Source organism: Engystomops pustulosus, chromosome 2, assembly GCF_040894005.1.
Source record: "Engystomops pustulosus chromosome 2, aEngPut4.maternal, whole genome shotgun sequence".
Taxonomy (NCBI): Eukaryota; Metazoa; Chordata; class Amphibia; order Anura; family Leptodactylidae; genus Engystomops; species Engystomops pustulosus.
In genome coordinates, this window is record NC_092412.1 from 230687199 (window position 1) to 230702628 (window position 15430).

Consider the following 15430-nt stretch of genomic DNA (forward strand, 5'->3'; position numbering starts at 1 on the left):
GTGATCTATAGGGGTCTCATCACCGAGACCCCCACCAATCAGCAGTTAGGCCCTATTCTGCTGATAGGGCCTAAATTGTGTTTGTGGGAAAACCCCTTTAATGGCTGTTGTAAAAACCCAATATGGCAGTAATTAAGGTGTTAACATAACGTAAGTGCAATGTGTGAATGGGGCCTTAGTTGCTTCTCCAAAGTATGGAAAATTTGATGCAACTCCACACAGGCAATTACAATAACTTCATCAGATACCAACTACATGTTGTTCTAATATGAAGATAACAAGGAGAGATCTCTTCTAGTTCCAATAGAAAGTTACAAAATGCAAGAGCTAAACAAAACAAAAAACTACATACATCTCTATAACCAACAGGAATGGTTCCTGAGATTTCTCCAAAAGGGGTGAGACAGCCGGCCGGACAGTATTTTCTGCAAGATAACAAAAAATAAATAAAAATCCATCTACTACTTACAATAAATCTAATAACTATATTAATGTATATTCAGCACTTTACCGATATTCAGGCGCAGAAAACCGACTCGCCTTCTCCAAACAGGTAATGAGATCTAAGAAGAGAAGAACAGTGTCCATTAAACACAGATTATAAAAAGTAAATACACAGATTAAAAAAAAAAAAAAAAAAAAAACAAATCAGGGATAAAAGGGGTTTTTACCCTATGGATGTACCATACAGGTCTTTGTGGTAAAATCCCTTTAAGAAACGGAGCTGTACCATTAATAATAAAAGTCTATTAGAGCATAACAAAATTTTAGACTATCAGGTGTTACAATGTCATATTGGGGATTGTATGTACAGTCATATATCTAAGATAGCAGCCCGTCAGCAATTCCTTCTGACTGCCCCATACACCTGCACACTTGGCCGGGCTTCTGTACAATCCCCAGGTAGATTTATGATAACATTTCACAGCTGGTAGAAAAACTAGAAAATGAAAAGTCAATGTCATCTTTTACAGCTCCCTCGACGTAGGAGCAATCAGCCCTTCTCGGCGTCGACCTCAGGGATGGGCTGCGTTTACGCTTTTATTGAAAGCGATGTGAAAAAACGAAAGGGAATGGATGTGATCTCGAGGGAAATGTGCAAACCCATCTAACAAAAGAGGAAATAAACAGCCCTGGACTTCTTGGCACAGAAATGAAAGCAGAAATTTCCATAGAGAAAGAGAGAACATAAATACATGGATAACAATGGGAAGAGGCAGAGGACACCAACCTCAGATACCATACGCTGATTTTCTACATTATAGAAGGTTCTACTATGTGTATATACAATATCAGCACCAGTACTGGACTAGACCCAAAGCTGGCATCATCACTGGAGAAAACCACCTGATCCCAAAGCCCTGTGTACCCTCCAGCTGTCTCCTCCTAGCAGTACTGCCTTCCAACTACTACAACCACCAACATTCATAGTATAATAGTTTATATGGCTGAAAAAAGACACAAGTCCATCAAATTCATCCAAGGAAGGGATTGGATGAGGAAGGGATTTAAGGGAAACATTTCTATATAACCATCAATGTTATTTATGTGTAAAAAGGCATCTAGACCCTTGTTGAAGCTCTCTGCTGTCCCTGCTGTGACCAGCACCTGAGGCAGGCTATACCACATATATAGTTCTCGTAGTAAAGATGAAACCTGGTTTTCTCCAGATGCAGAGTGCCCCTTGTCTTTTGATTTGATCTGGAACAACAACTTTTCCCTATATTTTTTGTATGGACCATTCATCTATTTATATAAATTAGTCATGTCCTCTCTTTGACTTCTCTTTTCCAGACTAAATAAATCTAGTTGTTTTAATCTTTAATCCTCATAACTGAGACCCTCCATACCCCTTATCATTTTTGTGGCTCTTCGCTGTACCCTCTCCAGCTCCAGGGCAACCTGGAAACAAAATTATATTTGAAACTGCTCCTTCTGTTCTATAACATTACAGAATAGAGCACAGTTTGCAATGGATACTTGATTTGCTGTATTGCAAGAAGTAAAAGAGGCCAAGTTCAGAGAATACACGCTGCAAAAGCCGATAAAGATCAAACCGTGTACCGCATCAATATACTTTGTGTGCGATACACGTTTGGCAATGTATCCCACAGGACAGCCAAAAACCACAAATCCCCTCCACCCCCCCCTAACCTTTACCCCAATGCAAAGCAACCAATACCTGTTTTATTTGTGGTGGAATATGAAGCCAGAAAGCCTCGCCCAGAGATGTGGATCCCGCTCATGAACAGCACTGTGACCTCATGGCTCTTGGACTCGACAACGTCTTCTGGTTTCAACGCCAAGCCGCAATACTTAGCCCCTGGCCAGAGAGGGAAAGACAGGAAATGTTTAATAGAGAGAAGCCAGCCACTTCCAGCATGGCCCCACTACACCAGGAGATACACAAGGGTTTTACAGACATTATATTAGGGCATTTCTCAACCACAAAATGTAGACAGCAGGTTGTGTTTTACAAAATCTTAAGACCTGATATTTAGTACACAGAAGTTTAGTTTTGGAATTTATGGAAATCTATGCAGCGGTTTCTGATATTGCCGCAAACCACATGCACTGGCATGGCACTGTCAGGGCAGAGGCTAAAAAGGGGAAATATTATATATATTATATATATATATATACACATATACATACACACAATATACCATATTTTTTTCAGGCTATAGGACAGTGATGGCGAACCTTTTAGAGCCTGAGTGCCCAAACTTCAACCAAAAGCCACTTATTTATTGCAAAGTGCCAGCGCAGCAATTTAAGCAGTAATTTATTTCTCCTTGTTCTTTGACAACTTTCAATCATTCAGCCTCCTAAAGACACCAACACATTTAAAAGGAGGAGGGCAAATTCATCTGTCATTGTAGGAAGATTCTGTAGGAAGATTCTTTGAGTTCTGTCTGGTGAACTTCATTCTGGGGTGATGGTCTGGGTGCCCACAGAAAGGGCTCCGAGTGCCGCCTCTGGCACCAGTGCCATAGGTTCGCCAACACTGCTATAGGATGTACCCTACATTTAGTAATTGGAAAAAAAATATTTATACCTGTTAAAATTCCACTATTGGCCACTTCAGCCGCAGCACTTCTATACACGGACATGCAAACCCATTCAGCACTGCTAAATACATGTACCACAGATTTAATCATCCATCAAACACACATGGCACGGCTACACGCAGGCAAACACACTCGGCACGGATGATATAACCTGTTGCAGCCTTCAATGTCTTCTTTGCTCCATCCATGGCAGCACGAAGTGATGTACGAAGCATGTGATTAGTCACTTGATTCTAGGATCACTCCCGCTCCTCCGGTGTTTCGGCTCAGGCAGAGAGCAGTGCAGAGGCCTTGCCCTCTAGGAGATTGGGTGAACACTTTGTTGGTGCTTCACCCAATCTCCAGGACAGCGGTCAGGGGGGTATAGCAGTGCTGGACCCTTCTGACCTTCGGACTATGAGACACATGCACTTTTTATAAGATTTCTGCAATAAAGTTGAGTTTTTATGAAATTGCCCATCACCCATGCCACCTCCATCTCCACTCCTCACCCATCGAGTACTGCTGCCATCAATCACCCAGTATGAGATTATCACACAAGTATGAAAAACCCAAGGCTGGGGGGAGGTGGAAGTATAGAATCTTCAGATACAAAGTGCAAACAAAAGTGATAAAGAACAACGTGGTAGCAGACATTTCTGTGTAGTAAACATTTGCCAGATGATCAGCTTTTTTACACTTTTGCCCATCACTTCTATAGGTTGGAGAAATATAACCAAAAGAATCGAAGAAACGGATGTACATGACACCAATAGAGACTAAAGTATCCCATTAACAAAAATGGTGTTAAGTTGGTGTTGAATAGGATGTTATCAGGACAAAAAAAGTTCTGAAGGACAATTATCGGTGATTTTCAATAGTATCTACTATGGAGGCTCCTCAGATGCAAATGTGAACCTGCCCCATACTAAATGCTGAATTATTGATTGTACAATTAACACAGTTTATTCTGGTTATTTACTCTGCAGTAACAAAACTTTTCAAATTCGGACTCGTAGTTCTCCTTTAATATGTAATCTCAGGCTGGGAGATATGAGAGTTGTCTGAGATATCCCAGAGCTTGTTGACACAATGAGAAAGTCACGTCTCCGCTGCACTTGTCTCGGAGATAACTCGCTTCTGGACACTTTTGCATCGCACATTCCTAACCTATAAAGACGACTCACAAGACAAAGGAGAAGTCATACAAAAGCTATGGGAATACGTGAATCATACTCCATGCAGCTGGTGTTATATCACCATCAACAAGCAGCGTGCAGGCTACATGTAACACAGACATAAGCCTCTGCCGTACACCAAGGCCCAGCTTATACCGATCACTACTCATTTTATTATAACAAGATCCAGATTTACTAATCCTTTGACTAAGTCTTAAAAAGAAATGGCATTCACTTAAAGGGGTTGTACCTCATTTGAATGCTATGGCCTATCTGCAGGAAACAGATTGGTGGGGGTCCAACTGCAGAGACCCCAACCAATCACAAGAATCGGGGGCCCCTTCTTACAAACTGAAAGTGGCAGGTATAGCATGGACGCTGTCTCTCCATTCAATAGTATGATAGGGGTAGTGTACCATTGCGCCCCCCCCTTAATTAGCCCTTCTGATTGCCCATCATCATGATTTCGGGTAAGTGTACTGTTGGCAGGTGGATACCTTGACACCGGATGGTACCTCCGGTTTTCATTAGGTTTTATTGAGCAATAGTCACCTTACCCTTGATTGCTGTACATTTTGGATTGAATTTTTACTTACAATCACTGGGTATTTTCTGATCGTTGGGCTCTTTAAGGAGGGTTTATGTACTCTGTGGGCGCCCTATATCATTTAGGGCCACTTCTTTTTTTCCCCTTGCTTTGATTTTTCCATCTTATATGATATATATATTTTTGTGCATTGGCATTATAATAAAGTATATTTTTAGCGATAGTTTTGCAGCTCTTTTCTTTTGTATTTTCATAGTACGATAGGGTCAGAAATTACCAAGCAGTATTTGGCATCTCCAGCACTCACATAGACAGTGAATGGGACGGCCAGAGTTATACAATTGCTGCATTTGGCTACTTCCGACAATCCTTTAGTATTAGAATGGATCGGCAGGACACATGATGGATTTTCCGCTCCATCAATTAGTGAGAACGGGACCCACATATTTGTCCCAGCTCAAATGAGAGCGTTTTCCGCTATCCTGTGGATGATAAATATGGGTCGTTGGACAATGTAGTTAATACCACCTATTGTTGGAATACTTTGGCAAAGAAATTTAGCATAAAATGTAATTAAAAACCTAGTGCCACTTAAGACACACAACTTTTCGGACAAGCCCTGCCCTCTTTGCCACTACAGTAACACTCAATACACAGCATAAACTACCACCATATACATTACTGGCGCTTTTAGACCACCAAACGGTGGAAACATTTCAATAATACAGATATGTGCAAGTAAAGTGCCCTTGAGGATTCCCCCTTATTAGTAGCATGTGGGCTACTGCTGCCTCTAACTCGCACAATTCAGGGGCCGCTATGAACACGGTGAGGGACGGTAACCCAGCACCCTGCGGTTGTCTCCCACGATTCGCTACTCTGTGCATAGATCACATTTACAGTATTATAGAAACGGTAACTAATAACGTCCCATGAAGAGGAAAGACAGAGACCTGGAGAACATCACACGCTGAAACGAACACGCAGATCAGTGCCGAGTTCCTTGCCATTTAAGGGCCTGCGTGTTTATCACTTTTCAGTAGACAGGATTACAGATTCTACACAAAGTTTGTTGCTTCAGTTGCCTGGCTAATAAAACCAAATGACGCCAAGGTCCAACACATCCCCCCTAACACGTCTATTCCCCGCCACATAAAGTGTGAAAGTGGAAGCACTAAATCCAAGCAACAGCCTGGACTTCAAGAAGAAAGCACAGGAAAGTGAGCCAAGAAAAATATACCTGCTAGTATACTGCCCAGGAGCCCCAGTAGTATACTACTACTACTACTACTACGGAGCAGGCCTGTGGAGTTGGTAAGTCAAGCTTACAACGCCGATTACAACTCCACCAAAATGGTCAGTTTCCACAGTCTTGTTTTTCTGATCACTAGCAGTGCCGAGATACATGAGGGCAATCCTTACAAGTACCTTTTTCCTCTTTTTTGTAGCTTAACTACTGAGCATGTACATAAAGTGCACATCAGAACTAAAACCCAAGAAGAGGATGCACAACCTACACCAACAGGCCAGATGCGATCTGCCAAGCCATGAGTTGCAGTCAACACCCTGCTGGCAGTCAGCGTCCAATGTTCACTTCCATAAGTGATGCAGGAGGCCAGGTAGTGGTAAGAACAGCTGAAAAGTCCTTACTGCTACTGGCGTTCTTGTTGGAGAATGGCCAAGCGACTCTGGGATGAGCAACCAATCCAGCAAATTGATGCCCCTAGCTACAAGCCATGGCTATGATTTGGCCAAGGGGGACCAAACAAGGTACTGATGAGGGTCAAGAACCCTACAGTGTGGTCTAGTGTGGTCAAGCTGCTTGGTGATGGTCCAACTATTTGGACACACATCAATCTATAGAACAGGGGTCCCGTACTCATTATCAGTTGGGGCCTAAGCAGTTGTACCCTCACCCAGAGGTTGCAATAATGCTTGTAGATGTGTATACAGTTAATTTTACTCCCTCAAAAAATTGTGCGGATAAATCTGCATGACTTTTCTCTGTCGAGCCACAAGCTGCAGCGAGGGTCTTGTCCGAGAGTGACTGCTCTGTACCATGTGAAGTCTACCCAAATTAACGGTGATTGGTGCAGAGAACACCTGGGGCCCCGTCTCTTGCTCCTCATTGTCCACACTCACGTGGGAATGTTCCTCTGGGACTTGTATTTCTAACCTTCCCCAGCTTTAATCACTTTTGGCCATTATTATTTATATTACATGACATGTAAAATAGGCAGTGATTTACATGGGGCTGCATGCTGGAGGATTGTACATGGAGGAAGTGATTTACATAAGCCTGCATGCCTGAGAAATGTACATGCTAGAGCAGTGGTGGCGAACCTATGGCACCGGTGCCAGAGGCGGCACTCTAAACCCTTTCTGTGGGCACCCAGGCCATCACCCCAGAATGAAGTTCACCAGACAGAACTCAAAGAATCTGCCTGCAGAATCTTCCGACAATGATAGATGAATTTGCCCTCCACCTTTCAACTGCATTGGTGTCCTTGGGAGAATGAAGGATTGAAAGTTGTCAATGAACAAGGAGAAATAAATTACTGCTTAAATTGCTGTGCTGGCACTTTGCAATAAATAAGTGGCTTTTGGTTGAAGTTTGGGCACTGAGGCTCTTAAAAGGGTCGCCATCACTGTGCTAGAGGATATCACAGGGGTATAGTGATTTACATGGGACTGCAAGCTTGATTTGTGAAGCGCTTTGGAATATGATGGCACTATATAAATAAAGATTATTATGGATGAGGTTACAGAGGGGCAGTGATTTACATGGGGTTGCATGCTGGAGGATGTTACAGAGGGGATGTGATTTACATAGGGCTGTATGCTGGAACATTATACTGGAGGCAGCAATTTACATACATCCCCACCCATACAGAACTTTTCTCCCTGGTCTATATGTTAGTTGTCCAGCTCACTGCCTGATGTAAGGTCCTGTGTTCCGGTCCCATAACCTTGCACAGCGGGTGGGGGAGCCCTGCCTGTCTCAATGACGATGAACACATGCACAAAGTGCAATCGCTGTGACAGTCCGACCCTGTGCTGTGACAGTCCCCTCTCACAAGGACACTAGTTTGTTATCAGCTCGTCATAGGGGAGAACTTGTAAACTTGGTTCAACTCCTTAAACCCTATGCCTCAATTCTTTCTCAAGCTTCTATGGATGAGACAAGCAGGATTTCCCCTACCCTTATACAGGCGGTCCCCTACTTAAGAACACCTGACTTACAGACAACCCCTAGTTACAAACAGACCTCTGTTAATTGGTAGTTTAATGTACTTTAGCCCTAGGCTAAAATAAACAGTTATCAGAGGGGTCTGCAATGAAGATTTATTATTAATCCTGGTTCTGGTGACAATTCAACATTTTCTAAATCCAATTGTCACCAAAATTTGTTTGGAGTTACAATTATAAAATATACAGTTTCGACTTGCATACAAATTCAACTTAAGAACAAATCTACAGAACCTATCTTGTACGTAACCAGGAGACTGCCTGTAACTGGGACATTCCCTGATAAAACTAGGACCTACTCAAGTTTTTGACAGCCAAAAAACTCATAGAGGGACTCATGGATGACTTATGGAAAGCTCTCTCAGGCCTAGAATATACAGGAGACCAAACTTATACAACAGAGATTGTGTGGGAAAACAGCTACTCCCAGAACAAGCACAAAGACGCAGAATGGGTGACCATTCAGAGGGGACTTCCTCTGAGAACCTCTTGCCAATGGTCAACATCCAAAAATCCTGATGCCGCAAGAAACAGGCATCTACCACCAGATCAAAGATTGTAAGCCAAGTATACCAGCATACTGGTGTGTGCCCCCTCTTGTAGGATCTGCTCTTCTGCCCTGTTTTTTTTGTGTTTTTTTTTTAAAGAATTTAAAGAAAAACCTACCATTTATAATGGTAAGTATAAGCTGTAAGTACCGAGCACCAGCTCAGGGTGAGCTGGTGCCGGTACTTACTTTCGTTAGTGTTATAAACCGCGGTATCGTGGTTTTAACACTTTTTAAACTTTAGAGCAGGAGAGGCTTCGGCGCTGCGTGCGCGCGCCTACATAGGTAATAGCGCCGAAGCCTCTCCTGCTCTAAAGTTTAAAAAGTGTTAAAACCGCGATACCGCGGTTTATAACACTAACGAAAGTAAGTACCGGCACCAGCTCACCCTGAGCTGGTGCTCGGTACTTACAGCTTACACCGACCATTCTAAATGGTAGGTTTCCTTTAAAATTCTACAAATGAGCATGAGGGGTTGCAGGCTCCATTAACTCCTATGGAGCCTGTAGTCCCTCATGCTCATTTGCATAATCTAAACCCTTTTTTTTCAGCCTCATTTGCATATTTGAAGCCCTTTTTTCTTAAAACCAAATGCATAAGAAGCTAAAAGAACAGCATATTCTTCCAGAAGGGGCGCACACCAGTAATTAAGTGTGTTTGATTTACAATCCTTGATTTGGTAAAAGATGTCCGTTAAGGATCCAATGAACCTCATGTGGCACAGGAGGGGAAATAAACAAAAAAAAAAAAAAACCTTCAAATCAAGTCCAAGGAGAGCAAAAACGTTCCATCAACTGACCGACCAAACATCAAAAAGTTGTGACGTCATGGTGGAGTTTAATGTTCAACTTCACGTCTAATACTTGTTCATACTAATATGTTAACAGAAGTGTTGGATTACCATATGTACAGGGGGCAGTGGACCTCAAATACATATTTTACTGGTACGTCAACTATTTTTTGTATTGGTCATCGTGTGCCTGTGGCTGGTTCCAGTCTAGTCATAATAAAGTCATCGTCTACAAAAAACACGGAAGGATAAACATTCTGTGAAAGAATAAGTTATTATGTGAAGACCACCAATCCCTTAACACAACATTATCTTTGTAGACTTGTTTTTTGGGGGGGCTATTGAAACTTTTCTGAAATATTTTAGTAATTACTAAACAAAACTGCATATACCATCTAAGTAGGAGAGCTTATAGCTCTAGGAATTTCATAAGGTTCTCCTGCATTCAGAAAGAAAAAACTAAATTCCAGATCCTCTTACCTAGCTCTGTTCTTGAGGCTCCAAAGCCATCATAAATCCTCAAGTAACTGGAATGACAGGAATCCACATCCTCAATATCAAAGTCTCCAAATTTCAGAAGAATCCTTTCGCCGGGTTTCACTTGTATTTTCCACTCGCACACGGTGCTGTTTGGGTACGTATTGGGATAGTTCTTTGATGTAAAAGTTCCACTTTCCGGACCAAAATATGTGTAACCGCAACCATCACCTAAAGATTAAAAAAAAAATTAAAAGTTAAGCATACAATTCTACAAAATATGGTTTAAAAAAACAACACACACAATGAAATCTGTTCTATTCCATCTCCACTCAAGCGGATCGTCATGCATCATCGTTCAGAAATAAGCTCCCTACTAAAGACAACAATCGGCAGGAGAGCTGGAAGGTAAAAACGACGGAAAGCCCTGCACCCACCGCAACAGAATAATAATTACATGAAATTGTTCAGACAGGCCTGAGGGCACCCGTCTGCTCTGTCGTCTGGTGGAGTGCCCACTCAGTTACAACGCAGAAGACGCTTACAAGTCATGTTTAAAGAAACAAAAAATTATGGGGACCTAAACTAAAAACAAAAGAACTATTCACACCATGACAACAGACACAGGAGCGCGCCAAGCCATGACAAACAATATAGCTCCAACATAACGCCGCCGGCCACGTTTGAGGTCACTCGTTAAAAAGTTTGTTTTTTTAAACTTTCTGATATATTGACACAATTGTTTATTTTTATAAAACAAGATCCTCCTTCAAACTTCCAAATAACGACACTAAAACAACTTTCACCTCAAAGGTTCCATCGAGAAACATTGTGGATTTTCAGCTTTCTAGCTTATACCCGCTGTTAAAACTGCTAAAAATTAAAAAAAATAATGGCACTTTGTAGTTTATACAAGTGTAGCAGTTATACGATCCACCTTACCACTGTTGTGTCGTCAATAAAAATACCTTCTTCAGACTTATAAACACAATATAGCGGGGTGCTGCATGGCACAGTGCCCCTTTTTTAAAGTAGTTGATGGCCCTTTACCAATAATAATAATAATTCTTTATTTTTATAGAACCTGCAGATTACGCAGCGCTACACAAAGCATGGCAAATTGGTCCCTGTCCCCATGGGGCTCACAATCTAAACAACCTAACAGTATGTTTTGGAGTGTAGGAGGAAACTGAGGACCCGGAGGAAACCCCCGCAAACACGGAAAGAACATACAAACTCTTTCAGATGTTGACCTGGGTGGAATTTGAACCCAGGACCCCAGTGCTGCAAGGCAGAAGTGCTAACCACTCAGCCACCGTGCAGCCCTAAATTTGTCATACAATTATACCTGCAATTCCTAATCTCCACTATATAGGTAGAAGATGGTTTGTTCATTCTACAAAGTTCTAGCAATATATAGCAGTTCAATCTGGCTGTTTAAAGGGGTTGTCCGAGTTCTGAAAAAAAACTAAAGGTGGCCAGGAGGGCGCTGCTTAAAAAAATAAAGTCTTACTTACCTTCCGGTGCCCTCCGGTATGGACTCAGCTTCCGGCCCCCATACACAATGCTGTGAATAGGGACGGATAGGCGTACCCGGCCACAGCCGATGCTCCAGCGGCCATGTTTGTTTACATGGCACCCGGACCGGAGCGACAGTAGAGATGGATACCGGTGGGACTTTATTTTTTTAAGCAGCGCCCTCCCGGCCACCTTTAGTTTTTTTTTCAAAACTCGGACAACCCCTTTAACACAGACTTTCCCAAGTCATGTTTGTGCATAACAGATTATTTTTCCACTCTATTTGGGCAGACAAGGTGATATGCTATTTATTGTTGGCTTGGCTGTATATTTTTTCATTGGTTAAAGGTAATCTAGCATCAAAAGCAAGCATGATAAACTTGAGACGCTTACTCATAGATCCAAGCACCATGACTTCGGTAATCTTCTATTTGGAGGGTGACCGAGTCTAATAGTCAGTAAAGCCAGATCACAGAGGGGCTAGGGTAGCCCCTCATGTTCTTTAGAATAATTTTAAAAATTGATTTTAGATTGTGACAGGTTACAATAGCCTCTGCTAGACGGATTTTAAAAATGCCTTTGTCAGCATTCTGAATCATTTCATTGCGTTATAAAACTTTATTTTACATAACCTGGCTCCCTGCCAGCAACGTGTGGTCAGTCCTGGGAAGGCACAGCTGTAGCCTGTGTCTCTGTCTCCTCATGCATTCTTCTGGAGAAGACAGAGGAGAGGAGAGGAGGAGAGGAGACTGACACAGACAACAAAGGATCCCCACTTTCTTGGGACTCGTCACACACTACTGGCAGGAAGCCAGGCAACATGAAATGAACTTCAATAAACTACTGAAATGATTCTGAATGCTGATAAAGGCATTTGTAAAATCAGCATAGCATAGACTATCGGAAAATTGATTTCCCCCACCCCTTTTATTGTTAATTATTCCCCAAATAAACACTTTAGTATTTTTTTTTACTGTGGTGTAAGTAAGAATTTGTGCTTTTTGGAGTGGTACTTGGAGGCCATGGCTGAGGAAGATCAACTTATGGACATGTAAATTGTATCACTATTCCACTTGCATGTCAGAATCTGCACACTGAAAAATAATTCCTTAGAGTTAGAAAAAGCTTGTTTCATGCTATTTTTGTAAACGGGCTGGAATCCGACTCATGCACCCAAAGAGTGACGTATATAAGTTCCCAACTGTATACACAGACGTGTTGCAGCTGCCAGAGCTGATCAGTTTGCAGTCACAACAGGTATATAAGATTTGGCAAATGTTTATCCCTTATGCTGGTTTTGTACAGCCAACATGGACTGAGACTTGCACCCTCCAGGGTTTAAGGGGGTCGCTTCACCATACTTTTTCACTTTATTAGAAAGTGCTGCAGTTTATTGCACTGTGCTGCCCAATGACCTGTATTGTGACATTCAGACCCCATCTAACATATAGGGGCAAATTTACTTACCTGGATCCTGTCGCGATCCCCGATTCGGACGGTCCGACGAGGATGAAGTCCGATGCGATTCATGAAGATTGTGCGCCCGAGTTGCTGCATCCATCGCTTCCCCGCTGAGGTCCGCCGGAGTTCACCTTCTTCCCGGTGCTTGTAAGTGCGAGTCACAATTGCGTCACAATTCTAAATGTTAAATCTTGCGTGTTGTCCGAATCCGCCGAATTGTCTGACGGACACGCCTCCCTGATTTGTGTTGCGTTCAAGCAGGCGCTGATGCGCCAAAATGCAATTGCGTGTGGCAAAAACTTGGGGCAATTCGGCGCAAAACGGAAATCGTCGGGAGACCCGACGAAATTGCGCTCCGCGGACCCTTAATAAATGAGCCCCATACTGATGGAAAAAGCCAATGCACAGACAGGGTCAGGCAGCACAGAGGCTTTATCTCCCAGGGGGAAGTATACACAATGTAGTTGCTCTATTATTATCTTGCTAATCTGTTAATTAGATTTTTATAGCATAAGACCCACCATTAAACATAACTCAAGGTTTAAGTAGGCTGAGCAGATTTATGGGTGGTCAAGATACAAAGGATGGAGAGGGGTGGAAGGGGTACAGGACTGAGATTATATAGCACCTCCCCAGAAGCGAGAATCAAAGACGTGACATTTGTTCATAGACTTTCAGCTAAACCACAAGTATGTCCTGAGAACATGTAACACTTCAATGTATCAGCTACAGATACTTCCTTTACGCATACTTTACTTCTGCCCTTTCTGAGGGTCAAGATAGGAGTTTAAATATAACTAAAGTAGGGAGAGACATAACATTTAGGGTGGAGAAGCTGCTCCAGGGCTATTACCATGAAATGTCAGACTATTATTACCATCAGTTATTTACAGGTTATAAAGCGCTGACAAGAGGAATTTTTATCTACATCCATCCCCTGCCCCTGGCGAGACCACAAATGCCACAGAGAATAAAAGGACAAAAAGTAATATGGAGAAGGAAAAAAAAAAACAGCATTTGGCTCTGTTCACATTTGCATTGTGCTTTTCTATTCTATACATTTCACTATAACCATGATGCAGAGAGGGATCTGATAGATAATGGAACACCTGATGGATACAATTGGCTTACACTGGGGCATGTTGCATTCCGTTAAGAGGTCCACCGAATTGGCAGAAAAGATGTGTGCAAACTTTACAGGCGGTCCCCTACTTAAGAACCCCTGACTTACAGATGACCCCAAGTTACAAACAGACCTCTGGATTTTGGTTATTTACTGTACTTTAGTCCCAGGCTACAATAAAAAGCTATAATCGCTATCAAATGTGTCTGTAATGGATCTTTATTGTTAATCCTGGTTCTTATAACAACCTAACATTTTTAAAACCCAATAGTCACAAAAAAAAAAAAAAAATCTGGTTGGGGTTACAATGATAAAATATACAGTTCAGACTTGCATATAAATTCAACTTAAGAACAGAACCTATCTTGTACTTAACCCGCAGACTGCCTGTATTTGGTCCATAACAGAAGTCAAAAGGTGACCTTTATTGGGCCGAAAACCGCAGGAAGCCAGAAAGCCCCAAGATGGGAAAATGCCATTGGCAAAAAACTACCAGTCCGTGACCAATGCCTCCCCAAAAACCTATAGTGACAAATCTGACAGGCCACCTTGTTTCACCCAGGATGCGTAGTGATAATTTTAGACTACAAGGGAATTCTCAGATTTTTCTGTGATGTCTGACAGCATGGAGTCAGCAATAAATCCAGCAAAATGCTGAATAGACTTGTTCGGGCACCTGCCACAAACCCTTGACCAAGCCAAGATATAGGGAATTTGGAAGGAAGTTGTCAAATCGAACTCTTTTTTTTCCCTCAAACCATTCCTTGACATTTTTGCAATGTAGAGGGGACATTATCACATTGAAAAAAGGAGCATCCATAAGGGAATACCATTTATATAGTAGGCGTTTCTGTTCTTCAAAAACAATGGTTGGAGAATGTGATAGAAGTAATGTACTTATGAATGTCAGGTCCCAAGTTTCCCCAAAAGAAGATGGCCAAGAGTATCGCATTGACTCCAATGGCTTTCCTTCTTCCCATAGTGGACCCTGTGCCAAGTCTTTCCAGGTAAGTGACGCATATGCAACTAGCTGTCCACAGAATTTAGCATGAACAGAATTCATCTGTCTAAGTCGCCTTCTACCACTTTGGCATGGCTCGTTTCGGAAGCTCACTTGCCCATTGTAGGGACTTTTAGCAGCGGAGAGTGGTCAGCATGTGCTAACTGACTGGTTTGTGGCTTTGCAAACCCAAAATATCAAGCTACAGTGTGCTCCATCACAGTCAACCTGAACTTTTTTGTGTGACAACAGTAGCTCCATACAAGTCTATGGAGATGCATCAAAAACGCATTGCACTCTGAGACACTTGCAAGTGCAATGCAAGTGCAATGCGTTTTTCACGCATCAATTGCCATAGAAAAGATAGAGCTCAGTTCTGAGTCCATTTCACGCGCATTTTCTGCGCGTGAAAAACGCATTGAAATTGCATCAAAAACGCGCGTGAAAAACTGAGACACTGAACAAACTGACTGAAAACTGATTGCACTCT

General features: G+C 42.3%; 1 protein-coding gene across 1 annotated transcript in view; it reads right to left on the minus strand.

The window, feature by feature from the left end:
* The window catches only part of DCBLD2 (discoidin, CUB and LCCL domain containing 2), a 51685-nt gene that overhangs the window by 19067 nt on the left and 17188 nt on the right, over window positions 1-15430 (minus strand). Inside the window, exons 2-5 of the mRNA XM_072138490.1 lie at window positions 9842-10069; window positions 2183-2323; window positions 512-563; window positions 353-425 (exon numbers count right to left, since the gene is read on the minus strand). Of these exons, the coding sequence (XP_071994591.1) occupies window positions 353-425; window positions 512-563; window positions 2183-2323; window positions 9842-10069 (494 nt within the window). The remainder of the gene's footprint in view (window positions 1-352; window positions 426-511; window positions 564-2182; window positions 2324-9841; window positions 10070-15430) is intronic.